Here is a 19,769-nt window from a genome sequence, read left to right on the forward strand (position 1 = left end):
CAGAGGGTCCCCCCTGTCACTCTGACAGCATGCCACTGGCCTCGCTTGAGGAGCGGCCCTGGACCTGTGCCCTGCTCCTGTGACCTCAGACCACCTCCCCAGCTCCACAGAGAAGGAACAGGGAGGGAGCAAGGTTGGGAGGACCCTACTACCTCGGAAAGAGCCCAGGAAGTCAGCAGGAGCTTCCGACACATCCTGTCACGTGGCGAGGCATCCGTCACCACGGAGACCTGAGGTGTGGTGTGACTGCGCCAGGGTCAGGCTGCCCTCAGTCTGGGACAGGAACAAGGGCCCTGCCTCACATGCCGCCCTCCTTGGGGGGCTGCCTCTGGTGCAGCGTAAGGAGATGCACAGCCCTGGGTTACAGCTCAGAACACGCCCCACCACGCAGAGCGGGCTCACTGTTGCCTCTCCTAGGAGGCCGCAAGAGCGAGAAGGAAACCAGGCTGGGGCCGTGAGCTCCACCGCTCCCCACGCCCCGTGCGAGGCAGCATAGCCCCTTGCCCAGCCTCCCTGCTGGGGGCCGCGTTTTCCAGAGCAGGTTTACCAGCAAGTGAAAGCTGACTTGCTCACTGAGCCAGGCAGCTTCCGGGAGCAGCATCGCCTGCAGACGGCAGAGCGGCTTTGCAATGGGACCCGCCTCCCCTCATCAAGACAAACCACCAGCAGCACGTGGGGCTCGGGGTGTGTGTACCACCGGCTCATTTACTGCGGGAAATCCCGCTTTGTGAGTTAGCGCTGACGAAACACGCCCTAACGTGCAGCGCACACCCTGGCCGTGGAGCGGGCCCTGTGGAGGCCCCACAGCGCCTGCTGAGCAGCTTGGCCGTTGGCGCGGGGCACCTTGCCGTCCGGTGTGAACACGCAAGAGCTGCGGCCTGTCTCACCCGGGCAACGACGTGGTGGTTTTTATTTCCTCTGCAGTGATTTCAGCGAGTGGCCTTCCCTGTGAAAAACGCTAGGGCCACCGGCCCACGAGGAAGGCAGGGAACACTGCTGCACACACACCAAGTAAAAGTGAATTTGCAGGCACCGCAGCTGACGGATGCACCCGGGGGAGGTGCTTTCCTGAAAGTCACATGTTCTCTAAGCAGATTTATTACCCAGCCTGCTGCTAAAGACACTTTGGATGGCACGTGCTCAGAAAATCCAGACGCTGTCCATTTGAAACCTTTATAATGTATCATGCCCTTCTGCAAATAACATTAAGAGTAGCATTTCTTCGCAAAAGCACACTGCTTCGTGAACCCCATTAGAATAAATATTGCACACTGAACGGCCCTGCGCTGAGACAGCATGTCTTCGTGCACATATTTGGTGACGAGTCTTGGGAAGGGGGCTCTGTTCACTGAACGGCCATTTCTTACCATGCTCCTCTTCCCAGTGAGCAAGCCGTGGCTCTGTGCGGGTCAGCCAAGTTCAAAGACAGCACTGGGTTTTCCCGGATGGCGTCTTCCCCACCCAGGACGCCGCTGTCATGAGGAAACCCACCCCACCCCTCCAGTGCCCCTTGTGGGTGGTGCTCGGAGTGGAAACAGAGCCCCCATCACTTGAGTGGAAGGGTCGGGAGGTCTGGAGGTCACGAGGCAAGTGGGGACCCAGGCGGGAAGTCTCCCTTTCCCCAGCCTGCTTCGGAGAACTTTGCACAGGAATGTCTCCTTCGAGACACTCCCATTTTCCTTTCAGGGAATTGGTAATTTCAAGTCTTCTGGGGTGTATCCAGGCCACAGAAAAATCTTTAAAAGTCCTTCTCACTCAATTACATTTTTAAATGACCCATTAACAGAAGGTAAATCTGATCATTTGAAAGCAGCAGCTGAGTACTGCAGAAGGACTATTCCTGCGTTACTCATTTCCTGGGCTCTCAAACACGTCTGCAGACAAGTGCTTATTCCAGCAAAGTCACCCAGGTGGGGACAGGGGCTGGGATGCAGGGACCCAAGCACCCACCTACCTGTCGCTCAGGCCACCTGCCCATAGACAAGAGCACCTAACCCACCACAGTCACCTGCTCTGAACTCGCCCAAAGGCTAAGAGAGCTGCCTCCCACTGAGGGCCTACAACCCTCTTCAAACACGAAGAGAACAGGAAACTCTGAAGTCAGACAAGACAACAGTAAGCCCTTCACTGCCGTCTCCACAGGATCCGACTGCACTGGAATGAGGAGGGGGTGGCAGCCTCGTCGTGCGGCAGGACACCCGCCAGGCCCCTCTGGGGGCGGACCGGGGAGGCTCCGGCCCCACCCTCGTATTGCAACAGCCTAGTTCAGACACAATGTTGACAGAGAAAAGGCACTAAAACAAGGGCGCTCGACCACTGCCTGGAGGTTAATGTAAAACCCTCCCGACACTGATGAAGGGAAAGGCTCGTGCCGGGAGCCCCAGCTCCTCCACTGCTGTGCGACGCGCCGGTTCTCAATCCCGTACACGCGAGACGGGACGTGCCAGACCTCGACCCCCTTGCCCACCACCAGCCCCCGGGGGAGAAGAGGCCGCAGTTCTGGTGTGACTGCTGCCAACACCATGGAATCGGTCATCAAGGGAACACTTATCGCCGCCGTTCTGTACGGCCATTTTCAGAGATAACTCAGCCTCTGGGAGCTGATGCGCAGTGACACCACTTCCCTTCCATGGATGTACAACTGAGTGACAAGCACGTAGGGACGGAGACCTCGGTGACACGACGGGGTGTCAGCACCCCCCCAGACAGGTCTGTGTGCCACTTTCCGGGCTTTTTCCACTCTAGAAGCCTGCTGATCAAGTTTGCTGTCCCCTCCTCAGGGACATCTCTCCCCCCACCCTACATCCCCCTCTAACCTACATACATAAGCGGCAACACCGACGTGGAGCAGCTGAAGCTGAAATCCACAAAGAAGCTCAAGGTCGAGCACAAGGTCGAGCCCAGCCTGCAAGGGAGCATCTTCCCACTCTGTGGCCACCACAGAGGGACCTGTAGTGACTGAAAGGTCCTTCTAAGCAATTCTAATTTTAAGTGGCGCATACCCATCCTGAAAACATCTCAAGGCTGGCGTCGCTCATTAAGCAATTAGAGCTTATTCACAGCTGTTATTTGAGGTTTCTTCCAGGACAGCCTAGTTGCTTTGATAAACGGAGACTCCAGACTCCTGGGACAGATACTGGTGGCGCTGGAGTCGGGAGGTGTTAGCTCAGGGTCAGGATCGGGGCCCAGATCTGCTTCCTGCTCCTGAACTTCTGTTGCAGAAGGTGGGGACAGTGGGAAATGGGCCCGGACGTGGGCTGCTTGCCTTGGGCCGGAGCCGACTACTCAGCAGGAGGGAGACACCGCTGGGTGAGACCCAGTGTGGGTCCTCACCGTCGTAACCCTCCTCAGGAAGTGCCAGGACTGTCCCCAAGGATCCCCTAAGGGCCCCTCGCACCACACAGCTGCCTCCAGCTCCTGGTCTGACGGTCCCACCTGCCGGCGGTCCCACCTGCAGATGGTCCCAGGCCCTGGCCCATGGGAGGGACTGCTGGTGACCCTGAAAAGGTGCTTCCTGTCCTGGACCCTGGACGGTCACTCTCCTACTGAGGATGTCAGCCTGGGCGTATTCCAGAGTCTTCTTGGAAACCCTGGAGCCCCAATGAGATCCACATCCGCGGCCTCCGCCTTCCGTAGGGACAGGGTGGCCGGTGCTGGCACCAAACCCGGCCGCGCACCAGAGCTGCAGGGCACAGAACGCTGTCTCGTCCCCGCAGGGCATTTCCTGTGGTGGCACAGGTATGACGAAGGTGAGAACCACACGGAAAGCGTCCTGTGAGCCTCAAAGCGGCCAGCACATACACCAGGGCTCGGTGACGGGCAGCTCTCATCATTGCCATGGTAACCTTTCTGCCTGAGACGTGAGAGATTTCCCACACACCTCCGGACCCCACGGTCTGAGAGACGACACCACGCTCTGTGCCACCTGCGTGACATCCACTGGCTGAGCTGTGAGCAGGGGTTACAATCTCTCCAATTCCAAGGACCTGTGCCAACATTTAGGGGCTCCCCCCCACCTCCCCCAGTTTAACTGCTGGCCAGCCGGCCCTGAGTCCAGAAACACAACCCCTAACCAGAGACAGGAGCACCTCTCCAGCTCACGTGCCTCCCCTGCTGGGAGCCCGCCACGCGCTCACTGTGGCCCTGTGGGCGGCGTCGAGCGCCCACAGCCTGGCCTACCCAGCCCATCCCAGCAGCACAGGAAGCCGTACACCACTCCTTCCACCACGTGACACCATCCCGAGGGCAACACCGTGTCCCTGCTTCGTTGTCAGAGGGACAGAGCTGGGGTCACCTCGCTCTGTCCATGTCGAGGACAGGTGGAGACAGCTAAGGCCACACGAAGACGACTGTGCCGATCAGACAACCAGTGGAGACTCTAACAGCACGTTCTGCTGTTTCATTGGGAAAGTTATTTTTTTCAAATGCCAACGAAGAAACTTAATTAAATGGTAGCATGTACCAGAAAAGAAAGAAATTAAATGGGTCCTACGTTTGCATCTTTTGCCAAAGAACTCAAACGTAAGAACAATGGGGGTGAGGAGGAAAGTGGTAAGCTTTGGGGTAAAGCACCATAATACAAGCTTTATGTTATTCTTAGAAATTTCCTTAAAAAAATACCATCTCTTGCCTCAATAATCTGTACAGGAGGAGCATCTACAACACATTAGAGTAAAAATAAAATGGCTACATCAGAGCACCTCAATTAGTTTTTAAGGTCTGTCAGAAGAATTTTATTCACGGCATCGTAGATGTAAATATGGAGAAAGAACAGCCAGAAGGATGGACACTTAGAAGAACAGACATGTCCTTTGCTAAAAGTGAGTGATAACAAAGCAGAAACAAATGCTCGTCTCTAAAATGTTGGTTGGCTCACCCTCCAACCTGGACACTTGCTTCTAAGACGGCGGAAAACGAGCACAGTTTAAAAGGTAAATAAACGCACAGCGCCCCATCGCTACACGGAAGGAAGTAAGCTTAGTTTTAAAAGAGAGTTGGAAAAGGACCAGCCGGACGTTCAGGCTGGAAAGTCAATGGCATTCTGGGAAAGAGGCTCTCGCCACAAAGAAGCCCCCCCGGCCAGGGCACCAAGCACTTACGATGAGTTCCGAGTCGCGCCCCATGGAGATGACGGTCCGGTTCACTGTCCGGAGCAGCTTCTCCATGACGACCTGCACGTGCCGCGGCGTTGGTCCCTGTGGGAGGGCACACGGGTCAGAACCAGCGCCTGGGACACCCATCAAGACGCCCACCCCAGCGGCTGTCACCGAACCCACTTCCCCTGAAGAGAGTAAATTGATGAGTAGCCCTTACGAGATGAAAAATGGTCCCTGTCAAAGGCAAAAGCCTTCACAAAGAAAACTCAAGCCATTTTATTAATTAGAGTCCATTAATGATAATTTGTTATATAATCATAGTAATTGAATTCAAGTAAACCTTAAAAATGAAAGCAAATCTGTTTAAACAACATAATGTTTATGAACCCTGATTAGCCCACCAATTAGTTTTCTGGTGATGCCAGCCCTTTGTAAGGGAGGCAGGCAGACGGGCAGCACCCTGGAGGGCCCTTTGTAAGGGAGGCAGGCGGGCAGGCGGGCAGTACCGTAGAGGGCTCTGTGCGTCAACGCCAGCAACCTGGGGATCCAGCGCACGGAGCGGGACGTGTGCACGCCGGCTCAGGGCGCCACCTGAGACTCACTGAGCCACAGGGCTGGCTGTGAATAGGAGTTTCCTCGTGTATCTCACGTGCCGTAGGACTGAACGTGTTTAAGTAACTTCCACATGGGGCCAGGCCAGGCCACACCTGCTGTGTGAGGTCAGGCCGCACGAGGCTTTACTGCCAAATTACCTCCAGTAAAAACAGGGACACCCTGGGCCCTGGACTGGAACCACTGGAGGCTGCCCTTTGGGTGCAGGCTTCCAAAGCCTCTTGAAGGCCGTGTCCCCGGGTGGCCATCGCCGCCGAGGGTGAATTTAGCCTGGTCTCCAAGGGCACTGGCCGGGCTCTGAGAGGTCGGGCCGGGGCACATGGGCAGCACAGGCACACATGTGTGTTGACTGGGATCGTGTCAGAGGTCAGGCGGGACAGGGCTAACGGCCAGCCCTGCGACGTGAAAATCCCGCCGGTCTGCGCGGTGCTCGGGCAGACACCGACGAGGCCCCGTACACGCCTGCAGACACTCCGGGAGAACCAGTGCCGTCACGCGTGCCCACGCGTGCGCAGGGACACATGTGGGGGCACGCCGGGGGCAGGGGAGCGCAGGGTCCGACTCTCACCCGTGCCTGCACTAACTGCTGAGTAAGGAAAAGGTCGACGGCATGGTGCGGAGTTCAGAGGTGCAGGAGGAAGTGTCATTAGAGAATAAAAACGAGCTGGGAAAGCCCAGGAAAAAATCACCCACGGGGAGAGGGACCTGGCGGAGGAGGCACAACGCTGCTTCCTCGAAACCCGCAGAAACGCCGGTGGCTTGGAAGAAACCCTGCGTGCGTGCATCACTGTGAAGGAGCAAGAATCGAAGGAAAGAGTGCAGGTGAACGGCCTCCGCTTGCTTGCTCCCCGCTCTCGACACCAAGGCCTTGGCCCGGCTTTGAGAATCGGAACCTGAGTCTTGAGAGGCGTTTAGCTGACAAGGTACAGGAAAGACACTTAAAAACAAGTCGTTTGACGTGGAAGAATAAACGCTGTAATATAACTAGCACACCTCATACGTAAATTAAAAAATTTGAGAGTGCACCTTGACCGAGTGAGTGGAAAACCCATACGACCAAGGTGTTCCTCTTGGAACGCTCGCGGAGCGCCCCAGGCGGGGTGTGCGGGAGTCACGACGCGCTCCGGGCGGCCCGTGCGCCCTACTCACCACGTCCTTCCTGTACAGCACCTCCAGGACGTTACTGAGCAGCTGGCAGCAGGCCTCCAGGTCCTCCTGCCTCTCCAGATGGTACTTGAGCTGGTCAGTCATCATGGGCAGCAGGATCTCTCTGCAGTCTGTGGGGACACGGGGTTGCCAGTCAGCGGGAGGCCCCCCCCGGACGCGGCTCGTGTTTGCTAGGAGCTGGTTTCCCTAGCGCGACACATTATTCCCAAGGACACTACATTTGCATGTTGCCAGCTGACATGTGGAGACAGTCAGGTGCTGCACTATGAGGAAGTCACCTCCGCTGCGATGGCGTTTGCACGCACAAGCACGGGTATCTCTGTAAATACACGCACTCCACAAACACGCCGCACTCCGCCCTACCAACCACCTTGCTCTGTGGCTTCAGGTGCCCGTAGCCAACCACAGTCCGAACACAGTACGTGGAAAGTTCCAGAAACATACTATTCATGAGTTTTAAATTGCATGCTTTCTGATTAGCGTCACGAAATCTCCCGCCATGCTGCCCCATCCGCCTCCAGCACGTGAGTCACCCCTTTGTCCAGCATCTCCACGCGGAAGGAACAGTATGAGGTATTTTGAGAGACCGCATTCACATAACTTTTGTTACAGTATCTTGCTATAATTACCCTATTTCACTATCAATTCCTGTGTTACTCTTACTGTGCCGAACTTATAAACTAAACACGAGCATAGGAGGTGTGGGTAGGAGAAAACACACTATGTGCAGGTGTTGGTATACACGGGATGTGTGTGTGGGCACCACCCGCGGTCTCAGGCATCCGCGGGGCGCTGGGACGCATCCTCCACGGCGAAGACAGAATTACTGCGCGTGGATACATGCAAAACACCTCAGCACGTACTTCCCACAGCGGGCACACAGACGCAGACACACGCCCGAGTTTTCACTCATTTTGTGCACCTACCAATTCGGTGATGTGCACCTTGAAACGAACCACTTTTCACAACAGAACTGATTCAAGTGGCAGCTCTCCGAACTCACTCCGGGGAGGGATGGAGCACAGCTCCTTCACTCACACACGCCACGGCCTCCTGCAGGCCTCTGCGCTCTGTTGGCCCGTCCCTTATATGACCCTCCACCCGATGCCACCTGCTCAAGGACACTTCTGGCCAGCTCGTGCCCGCAGAGGGACAGTGTGCTGGCTCGGGGCTCAGGCTCCGGCGTGACGCTGTCGGACTCCAGTTCTGCGGGCTTCTGAGCAGGGCCGCCTTGGGCAGTTCGCGTGCCCTCTCCGAGCCTCAGTGTCCTCGTCTCTGACACGGGCACGATGGCCTAGGCTGCTCTCAGGTATGAGGCACAAGGCTCTCCTCCAAGGTTAACTGGAAGGTCTGAGCCTGGCACAGGTTAGACGCTCAGGACAGGGGACACGTGGTCATGACGTGACACCGATGCCAGTAACGAGCCACAGCCTCTCCCCGGCCTCCCAGACTCCTGAGCTAACGTGTGAGCATGTGAAGGGTGGGAGCAGCGGGGAGCAGGCACCGACCTTGGCCTTGAGAGCCAGGGAGGTCTCTCAAGTCAACTTTGTCCTGAAGGTCCTTCAGGAAGCAGGACCTTCCCCTGCTGGCAGGAAGAACAAGAATTTGCCACGTGGGGTGGCAATGGGGGGATGGGGATAGTCCAGGAAAGGGACCACGACGCACAGACAGGGAGGCTGGAGCAAACGATGGATGCCCAGATGCATGCGTACAGTTCAGGAGGGGTGGCGGGAGAACAGAGGGCCGGTGCTGGCTGGGCTTCCCCAGGAACCCAATGGGTGAGGTGGAAGGGGGTGGGGAACTAGAGCATGCTACACTGACCCTCCGTGATGCTGCACAGGCAGGGTGGTGGGGATGGGAGCCATGGAGTCAGTCAGTTAGTTCCTGCACCCGTCTAGGGAAGAGACACCAAAGGCCCGAGCCCCTGCTGCAGCTGTCAGTTTGAAAAAAAGACCGTGAACAAGAATAGATGGGAGGCAGGCTGGCGCTGCAGGGGAGGGTGTGGAGACCTGGAGGGTCAGATACTCTGGGCCCGCATCCTGGTGCGTAGGGGTGTCTGAATAGGGTTTGGGTTCGGACAGTCGAGTTGGAGTTGCCTGTTGGACACCCAAAGTGACCCCATCAAGGGGGCAAATGGAGAGAGAGCTTTCAAGGCTGGAGGCGATTTCTGGCTGAGAAACACAGACCGGGGGGGCCATCAGCCTCCCTGCCAGGTAGGCCAGGTATATAATAATGCTCTTGGGGGGCCGTGTGCAGGATGGAGAGCATCCAGACAGGAGGGATGCAGGACACGAGGGCAGAGAGAGGAGAGGTGGGGCAGAGGCAGGGAGGCGTGGGCTCCCCCTGGCAGGGGGAGGACAGGGTGGTGCGCACGGCCCAACATGGTGGCGAGAACAGGTTGACCAAAACAGCGTAGGATGTGTCGTTAAAGGCACCGAGACCCCTTCCCAAGGCAGCTTCCTGGGGGCTGAGGAGGGAAGAAGTGGGAACAGGGAGCAGACACAAGTCCTGCAGGGAGGCTGGGAAATGTGGGGCCCTGGGGTACGAGGATCAGAGCCAGAGAATGTTTGGGGGTTCAGGTGTTCCTTCGACAGCAGCAGAGAAACAGGGGGTCAGAAAATTCAAGAGCAACAAGGAAACGGATACCAAGGAGATCAAGGATAAAACGCCATCACTAAATGCCTCTTCCAGCTGGGAAACCCCCCCAGCCGGAGCCTCCCCAACCCTGGCGGGCGCTCTGAGCACCGCCCAGCTCCGTGCTGGGGCCCTGGCCAGCCACTGTCCCTCCCTGAGGCGTGGAGCACAAGGGAGAAGACAGCAGAGCTCGGAACATTAAATACACTCCGCCGGCTTTTAGGGTCTCACAGTGTAGGGGCTGCAGCGTTACTGAGACGTAGAAGCATGTGCTGCTTTACTGTTTCCTGCCCTTTTTTATACAAGAAAAAAAACGAGCGCAAACCCCTGGAAAGGGTCTTGTGCGCACGCGGAGGGCCAGTCGAAGACCTTCCCGAGGACGACGCACACACTGGTGGAAGCCGGCATGCGGACGCAGGAGCGGGCGCGGGAGTGGACCGGAGAAATGGGGGGACAGAAGTCCATGAGCCCCCTCGTGCCACTGCATCTGGGGACCAGGGGCAGGAAGTACCGCTCAGACTTCCTCAAACTCCGCTGAGATGGGTCCCCCGGACAGGACTGAGAGCGGCCCCACGCATTCAGAAGGCGTCGTCCGGTGAATATGTGAGCTCACTTGTTGACTTCCTAACTGCAGGAGTCAGCACCTCGGCAGAGCCCGTGCATGAGAGGCCGCAGCCCCACTGCCTCACTGCCCCGCTGCCCCGCTGCCCCGCTGCCCCGCTGGGCACAGGCCAGCCTCTCGGCTGTGATTCAGGGACCGAGCAGCAGGAGGTCCGGGAGCCAGAGCACAGTGCAGCGCAGGGAGGAGGCGCTGTCCCAGGTCACCAGGTCGGTCCCTCTGTGTCTGTGCTCCTGGATGTCAGGGGCCCAGTGGATTCCCTCTTCTCTCACCCACCCTTCCTGCGCTGCCACCGGATGAACGCAGGTCCCCATGAAGAGCGTCTCTCCGAACATCAAGGCCCCTTGAGCCAGACACGCTGTCACTATGGGAGGGTCCACAGTATGAGAGGGCTGCCCAAGGACAAAGCCAGGCCAAGGACATACCTGAAGAGAATGACCTCCGGGCAGCGAAGCCAGCCCGAACACACATCTGCCCAAAATGCTGACCCACCGAACACGTGAATCCCACCGACACCAAAGGCTGCCGTCTTTCCTAGAGTATTGGACGTTCACAAACCACAGCCACCTCTGACCTTAACCACAACACAGCGTCCACTAGAGGGGTGACACTCCCACCTCCTGAGACCCGGCATACCTGTTGAGTCCAGTCCCGTCCCATGGGAGGCCTGTGCCACCCTCGTGGTCCCCAGCAGGACATTCCTAGGATGGGCTGTCTCTCCCTTCCGCCGGAAACACACTGTCCCGTGTGGTCACCCTCAAAGGGGGTAAATCAGTGGCCACCCCGTCCACTCTCGGTCATCCCTATCACTGCCACCATTCAGGAGAGTAAGCTGAATTCCCAAGATGCTTCTGAGGGAGAAGGCAGGACTGTGAATATCCAAGCAGGTCCAGGAAAACTGGGGCAACAGGACCAGGGAAAACAAATCACCCTGAAAGCCAGGCAAGGCCGCCCAGAAAACCCCAGGAGGGCCCCAATGGGGGCAGAAGGCCTGGTGGCTGGCCAGCCCCGAGGGGGAGGGTGTGTCCATGAAGAGTCTCACAGAATCAGAGGAGCCCAGTTCCAGACTCAGAGACGCCAGAAACGGCCATTCAGGCCCTGGCGCCCAGGTGGCCTGGCGGAACCCACCCCTTAAAGCCCCATTTACCTGCCAGGCCGGGAAAGCCACTGTGTGCGGACTGCACTGTTCTCACAGGTAATGGAGTGTGTAGCTGCCATTTGTCAGTCACCCCAGGGTGCAGGAGGCCCGGCCTCCCTGTCCATCTTCAGCGGGGAGGCACTGTCAGCCGTGTGGGGCCCCTGAGTGGACGGCCCCTGTCCCCCTGCCCAGGGGTGAGCTGTTTGTTATCCAGCGTCCCTTGATGAGAAACCACACAACCTTTGGGGACTTCATGGCCACTCTGTCAAGGCTGACGGCACATTTCGTTCTCGCAGCCTCCTGAGAACACCAAAGCCCCACGTGGTGTGACCCGTCGGGGAGACCAGCATGCACAACCCGGATGTCTTCCACGACCACCCCACGAGGGCAGGACGCGAGGAAGTGGGGTAAGCACACTTCACCGAGGGGAGTATGCAGATGGCACCCGCAGGAGGGCGTGGTGACAGCAGTCACCATTCCAGGGGGAGGGCCAGCACACCCCAGCCAAGGACAGAGCTCCAGCCTCCGACACACACGAGTCTCGGGACCAGACCGCCGGGTGCCCAGGCTTTTCCTCGAGGCTGCACTGACCACACCAGGCATGTCACACAGGCCTCCGAGGATGGAGGGGCAAGGGCGGCGGTGCCCTTCAGAAACGTGGCCCAGAGCCCCAGGCAGGGAAGGCGAGGCCCCGGAGTCCTTCAGAGCAGCTGGGCCCCGGCCAAGGGCAGCGCAGCCAACACTGCGAGGCCGCACTGGTTCTGTGGTCCCCTTTTCCTTGCTGGGATGCCACCTCCAGGGGCCAGGCCTTGTTCTCATCCACACCAGGAGCCCTGCGCGCAGACCGAGACCTGATGGAGGTCGTGTGTGTGTGTGTGTGTGTGTGTCACACACGCATGCTCACTGTGAACAGCTCTGTCTTCCTGGCCAGGGGGTTGCCGTGTGACTACATTGTCACGTCTGCTTCTCACCGGGAAGCCACAGCACACCTGCTAAGGGTGGGGAGGGACCTGCAGTCCCAAACAGCCCGTTCTGTCCTTAAAAGACACCAGAGGAACAACAGCATCCTAACAAGATCTCGGCCGCCTTCTGGTGACCCAGTTTCCCTGGACGGCGTCCAAGCTGGTCTGGACGGCATGCGGAGGGGCACCTGCACGCGCATGTGCACGTGTGTGTCACAGACAGGAGTGCGGCTCCCGGGCTCCCCCGCCCACTCGGCCGCCCTCCCCGAAAGCAAAACTGGCACGAGGGCTCAAACCCCCACTTCCCAAGGGTGTCTCTTCCTCCGCGTGTAGGTCTCCTTTCGGTGTGTTCAGGAGGTGGCAGGACACAATTTTAAGTAACACTCAAGTCTCTCGAATGTCCTCGCAAGTCAAGACCAAAAACCCAACGGCATGGAAGAAGGTATACTGCCCACGCTCACACATACAACATAGAGACACACACTCAAACACCACACACACTCTCACTCTCGACACACACACACTCAAAATATAGACACACACTCACACACTCGACACACACACTCAAAATACAGACACACACACTCGAACACCACACACACACACTCTCAACACACACACACTCAAAATACAGACACACACTCCCACTCTCAACACTCAACATACAGCCACGCATAAACACCACACACACAGAACCCCCCCCATACCACACGCACGCACACTCCTTGCACAAACACCACACACCCACGCACTCACACGGGCAGCAACCTATTTGAAAGCAGGCATCTGTCCCTCGCAGGCAGGGAAGAGGACTCTGCTGTCAGGCCGCCCCAGCTCCGTGTCCTGATTCCCTTCCCTGCCCTCCCCACGAACAGAACGCCATTTCTATATGATGATCGGTGTCAAATAGTCCCTTTAGGCACCAAACAGATGGCCTGGGAACTCTGACAATCAAAAGCAGAAACAAACTTTGTATTTCAAATAAATTGCCCACAGATAACCATTTGGAATATGGCTGGTACAGCCACGTGACCAGCAGTCCAGGACCCGAGGGTTCTGTGGGGTTTGGGGACGTCTCCTGGGCTCCGGCAGGTTCCGCCCACCCCCATGCGTCCGCCATCCTGCTCGCGCTCTGCTTTGGGTTTGGGGCACGCCACGAAAACCCTCTAAGCCCGAATGCTTCTTATCTGCAAAACGAGGAGGCTGCTGTCTGCCTCTCGGGGCAACGTGAGAACTGAATGGCATAATCTCCGCATTTGGCAGACAGTGAGCACCCCATACATGGTGGCTTTCAACAGCAATCACAGAAACGACATAATACAAGGTCAGCCTTTTCAACGGCTAGTACAGAGAAACACGTGCCTAAGCTACGCCAGCCACTCCAGTAGCCAGCGGGACCTGCAGACACAGCCGGTGCCGCTGAGGAATGCAATGTTTAATTTTACCTAATTTTAGGTCACTTAAATTTAAATGTAAAAAAATGACATGGAGGGGGGGCTAACCGTGGCAGAGAGGGGTGGCCTGGGAGGAAGGGGGCAAAAGGGAAAAATATAATTGGGACAACCGTAACAGAATAAACAATAAAACATGACACTTGCTTCAGTTACTGGAAACAGCTGTTTGGAACAACCTGGGTCTGGAAATCGACTTTTCAATGGTGGGTTTCACCAAATGTTCATTAAGACAGATCAAGTATCTCTGATAAGAACTTGGCACCCGAGAGAGGTGGGCTGTGTGTGTCGAAACCACACCGGATTTCAGCGACTCGGCGCGAAAACCACACGTGGAGTACGTCGTGAGTAACTGAGATTGCAGTCACGCCGAGGCATTTTAGATCAAATGTGTTATTAAAACCAATCCCACTGATTATTTTGTACTTTTTAATGTGGTCTCTGGAATATTTATTTTTAAATTATTTTTTATCCTCACTCGAGGACGTTTAGAGAGGGGGAAAGGGAAGGAGGAAAACTTGGATGTGAGAGAGGGACATCAATCGCTTGCCTGCCACGCACACCCTGACCGGGCACTAAACCCGCAACCCAGGCATGTGCCCGCTCACTGCGGCCTTCCAGTTTACGGGACGATGCTCCAGCCCACAGAGCCACCCAGCCAGGCGCCGCTGGAACCTGTACGTGACTTGCATGCTGGGTCGCACAGCCTGGAGCGTGCCAGGAAGCAGATGTTAGGGACCTTGAGGGCAGTCACTCATTTTAAGGAGCTGGTGCTCCTCACTGACAGCAGAATCAGGACCACAGCCGTCTCCTGCCAGACCTGCGTGGCATGCATGCAACTCCGGGACTTAACCCCGCCCGCTGGCTCCGAGTCCGGGTCCAGACAGAACCTAGCTGGCCAGGACCAGTCTCGGCACTCCCCGGCAGCCAGGAAGGGGCGGGCAGCCCAGCTGTGGGATTGGAGGTCCTGCCGCCCCCCAGCCCCCCTCCAGCGTCCCCAGGGTGATCCCCTGTGATCACAGACAGCAGGAACGCGACATCTGCTCATCCTCAGCCATGCGAGCAAAGCCAGGATGATGAATGCCCCAGTAATGGGCACAGGGTAAGAAGTATTAATCTTTATAAAAGGTATTCAACAGGCATCATCAGCTTACAAACGTCCAAGCAGAATATCCGTCTTGAACCCCATTACAGCTCTACATTACCACAAAACGCAAATGTGAGAATGAATTTGTTCACTGAAAACATTTGTTTTATGAACACTGAGTAATGTGCTTCTTAATTCTCAGTTTGGTCACATTAAACAAACGATCCATAAAGTGCGTTTAATACCCTTGAGCCTGTTACACGGAACTGAGATCCAGAGTCACACTTTCAAGGAGAATTAAACAGTAAGAGCCATATAAATGGGGGGTGGGCGGTGCTCGCTCTTCACCTTTCACGGGCCATCATCTTACTTTCCACCCCTCCGAGAACTCGGCACCCATGACCCAGTTCGTTCCAGTGACGTTCGCCCCCCCAGCAGCAGACATGCAGAGTGGAGCCGTCTAGCTGGGTCTGCACGGCACAGACGCGGGGACGGGGCCTGGCGGAAGGGTGCACGGGGCTGCACCGCTGAGCAGCAGTTGAGCCAGGTCCCGTGCCTGATCCTGAGGCCAGACCCTTACACCGGCTCCATGCCTGTGTGCACGCATGTAAACATGCATGACTCTGGTATCTTTACATGTGAGATGCACATTAGATTTTTCCAAGAACCATCCTGATGCAACAGAACTGGGAGGACACACTCAAGTGAACCTGGGCGTGTTATTTCTCCCCTTTCTGGAACTGAATTCAACACAGCCGCCCCACACCGGGTTTCTGGCTCTGTCCACTGGTGGCGCCCTGGCAAGGGCTCTGGTCAGAACGCCAGCGGTGCCCTGGGCGGGGTGCTGCAGTGAGCAAAGCCCAGGGGCCTGCGCTTCAGCTCCAGGGACCAGCACCTTTACCAGGAGGGTGGCAAAGCAGTGAAAAGTATCTTGGAAACCAGAGGCAGTAACACGGCAGGATGTGGGCTGACAACAGGAAATGGGAAAAAGAAGCTGGTCAAAGCTATGTCTTCTGGGTGAAGCTGCTGGGTGTCAGTGACAAGCGTGACATCTTCTGGAAGAAGAGAGGGGACAACAGCTGTTTTGTACCCTTTACTCTGGAGAAGTGTCATAGCGGGCCTTAAGCATCCATTGGTAGTGTAATAATAAATCATTTGTCAGTAAAAAGAAATGAAAGAAGGACCAATGGAGGAAAACCACAAATGACTCCCACAAATCAGAAAGAAAAATTGGAAAGGCTCAAGAAAAATGCCAGGGAAGACCATGTGGGAAGTACCAGCCAAGCCAGGAGTCTGTTCTCCAGGCAGATTCAAGGACATCAAGAAGGTGCTTGGTAGGTTCAGAAAGAATCCCACATGCCTGCCAGGCCCTGGGCAGCACCTTGCACTGTGGGGGCTGAGGGAACAGAGAGGACGCACAGGGCTGGGAGGGGCATGTGTTCTTTCAACTGCCAAGTGAAGGTCATGAAGAACACAGGTCTTGGGTCAGTGGGGTCGGGAACACACTTCTCTCCTGGGGGCCCGACAGTTAAACGTATGTGGTAAAAACAATGTCAAAAACACACGGTGTGGAACACTCCCTTCCGGGGGAGAGTCTCTGCACCTAGGCAGTGGCTAACACAACAGAAGAAGAACTGGGTCTCGAAGGAGAATGGCAGGCTGACCTGAGGCTCCTCCCAGGGGCTCAGGCAAGTCACCTGTAGGTGACATGTGCTGCAGGAACAGAGCCAGGCTCATAAGGCCTCAAAGGAATCCTGCACTGTCAAGACTCAGGGCTGTGCTGTGCTGGTGGCCGGGGTCAGCCTGGCCAATATGACACAGCCCCTCTGAAGACCACTCTTCCTGCTCCAACATCAAGCAACAGGGCAGGAGACCACCCAGAGGTGGGCAAAGAACACCCAGTCAACTGGCCCTGATGAAGGTTCGGCCAACCACACCCTGCGAAACTGCCAGTCCTGCCAATTTACAGGAGAGAGTCGCACAGCGAACAAGAAGGGAGAAGCTACGGAGGCTGTAAGAGCACATCTTGCCCTTCAGTTCGGTTTACTTTATGTAGCGCTCATTCACATATTCATTTTTGTCTTGTTACATGTGACATTGGAAGTGAATCTTCAATTTGGTTTACTTTATGTAGTGCTCATTCACATATTTATTTTTGTCTTGTTACATGTGACATTGGAAGTGAATCTTCAATTTGGTTTACTTTATGTAGCGCTCATTCACATATTTATTTTTGTCTTGTCACATGTGACATTGGAAGTGAATTCCGTTTGCAGAATGCATTACTCCCATGGTGGGTGTGAAATAGTTTAAGAGTAGGTGATGGGTTCACAAAAACACAACCTGTAATCAGCACCACAGCAGTGGACAGCTCCCTGCCTGGCTTTTTGCTTTTCTTTACAGGCCCCGACTTGTTACTTAACTCCAGGGCCCTTATCTGGACTTTAAGAGAATTGCTCTTTTCCAATTACACATTTTTTAAGACTCTGAAGTCTGCGGAATTAAACTTGCTAACCAACAGTTCTGAGCCCATGGTAGGTACTCAACAAAGTATAATGGAACTGGAGTGGATGTCATTAAGAAACTGAAATTGACTTACCCTCAATAAACTGTTTCTAAAAGGCTGCATTGTTTTAACAACCCGTGCCCTTTTCGACAACACATATAAGGAAAGATAGAGCATGGCAGGTAGAAGGAGGGGTGAAAGAGGTACAGTGCTTTACAGATAACGGGGAAAATGTTCTCAAGGCACCAAGCAACAGACGAGGAGAAAATGCCATTCATACTCCACCGTTATTTAAAATAACCAGTCGTTGGGGCTGCCGGCTGGTACCGTTCGTTAGCAGTCATCGGCACAACCACCTAGCTCACAGGTGAGGTGGCAAACACCAGGCCCACGGGCCGGATCCGACCCAGCACCTTGTTTCTGCCCGGCGGCAGCACTGAGCTCCTTGCCCCTAGTTAAGGAGTAGTTACATTTATACAGTCCTAAAGTTACATTCGGCCCTTTGAAGGCCACCGCGAGGCTGATGTGGCCCCGGTGACGATGAGTTCGACAGCCCTGCTGTAGCTGAAATACTCCGGAATGACAGTGAATGATACACCGCAGGTGTCTAGAGCACACGGCGGCCCCGCCCAACTCCAGCACCTCTCCGAGTCCACGTCATCCGTCCTGTGAGCCAACCTGCTACAGAGTGGCCCTGGGTTTAAGATTCCTTCCAATACAGAGAGGACTACCTCTCCAGTATTCACAGTGGAGAAACTAAAGAGATTTTTATTTTGATTTGTTTATGGATCAAAGCATTAAGGCCTATTTTATTACAGGCCTGTATTAAACACACAGCTTTTCTTTCTACCACTTAAAGCACGAGGATTCGATGAATAGAAAACGTTTTAGAGATAATACATTTTCTACCTTGGATCTAATCACAGTGAAAATAGCCCAGGAACCTGACTTCAATATTCCCTAATAGCTAGTCCCAGCAGGTAACCAGGCCTTCGCCCACAGCCCCCAAAGGGCTGCCGTAACTAATGTCCCCATCGTGAGAAGGGAGACCCTCACTGGCTTCCTAACTGGAAGGATCGTTCACCCTGAAAAGAAGAGTGAGGAAAATCACGTAAGCTCCTCATACTGTCATCTTCAAGAAGCCCCGCACTGTTCAGACACGGGACACAGGGAGTTTTGTGAGACCGACGGGCATCTGAAAAAGGCGCCCGCTTGCTGGACTGAAGGGAAGAGTCCCTGGGGGGGGGCCGTCCCACTCCCCCCCAAGGGAAAACGCCCAGAAAGCAGTAAAGAAAGGGGAGCCAGGAACACCAGCCAGGCTTACAGCCAAGGAATCCACCAAGAGGATGAAACTGCTATCAAAACAAGAAAGGCATTGCCTGCCATTAAATCATCAAATCTTTACCCTTCGAACCTCACCCACTCTCCCCAAACAACACTAACACACAGTGCTCAGCATATAGCACACTCCACCGCAGATCCGTCCATTGCTTTTGCCACTTTCAATATGGGGACATGGCAAGACGAGGTGTGAAGGGTAAAGACAGGAATTGGTGTTAACTGGCAAGGGCTTTCCAAAGTTCTCGGGTGCAGAACCGCAGCGGAAAGGAGCACCTCGGGGCCCAGAGTATGTGCTCCCAGGCCCTCCGTCTGGACTCAAAGGCTTCTTGCACGTGTGCCCCATGCTCCTGACTGAATTCAAAGACAAGGCAACCCCAGGCTGATTCCTGTTGTTCCAGTTTCAGGAACATTAATGTAAAACATTGTGTGAGCACAAACCCTAAACCTTGGCATCCTAGGGTTTAGTTCAGTTTGCTGATACAGAAATATCTCGTTTCTGTAACAGGATTTAAGCTTTTGTTTTCATGGTTTTGGTTGATCTCTGGGCAACAACACAACCACATGGAGATAAAGCTCCAGAGGCATAAATTAGGACGCTTTGACCTGGCCATCCCTTCATACCTTGCTTTGAAAATCGGCTCACTCCACATCACAGATGACACGCAAGAGCCATCTCTTAGTGAGGCGCGTCATCTACTCAACCACTTTCACGCAGTCCAGTCACATTGCAGACAAGGCTTGGAAGCCGTCACCAGCAACTCTCGGGCTCTCGTGTGCAGCCCGCTGACAAGTCCGGGGTCCCTCACGGCCACCAAAGCAGAATATCCAGGGTGGAGTCCAGACAGCAGCACGGGCCAGCCCCTCTGCACATCCTCCCTTTTCTGAAATGCCAATCACTCTGGAAACCACCCCACACCTGGAAAGGCCTCCTAACGGTGCGCTGGGACAGCTGAAATGCGCTCCAGGGTCCCCGGGGGAGACAGACTGGCTGTAGCCTGCAAACTCTGAAGCCCGTCATGGGTGCCTGGGCATCTGCTATCCCTTTTCCCCCTTTTCTGTTAGTTTGAGATATTCCATAATTTTCACAGAACGTTACAATGAATCCAGAGATAGACTTGGACTGCCCCTCCTTCCCTATCTCCACTGATCTGGGGAT

At 55.4% G+C, this 19,769-nt stretch overlaps 1 protein-coding gene across 3 annotated transcripts in view; it reads right to left on the bottom strand.

The window, feature by feature from the left end:
* The window catches only part of DOCK1 (dedicator of cytokinesis 1), a 374,752-nt gene that overhangs the window by 214,112 nt on the left and 140,871 nt on the right, over positions 1-19,769 (bottom strand). For all 3 annotated transcript variants that reach the window (XM_053922126.2, XM_053922125.2, XM_053922127.2), the window contains exons 26-27: positions 6,858-6,985; positions 5,100-5,195 (exon numbers count right to left, since the gene is read on the bottom strand). In XM_053922126.2, the coding sequence (XP_053778101.1) occupies positions 5,100-5,195; positions 6,858-6,985 (224 nt within the window). The remainder of the gene's footprint in view (positions 1-5,099; positions 5,196-6,857; positions 6,986-19,769) is intronic.

This window comes from Desmodus rotundus, chromosome 4 (assembly GCF_022682495.2).
Source record: "Desmodus rotundus isolate HL8 chromosome 4, HLdesRot8A.1, whole genome shotgun sequence".
Taxonomy (NCBI): Eukaryota; Metazoa; Chordata; class Mammalia; order Chiroptera; family Phyllostomidae; genus Desmodus; species Desmodus rotundus.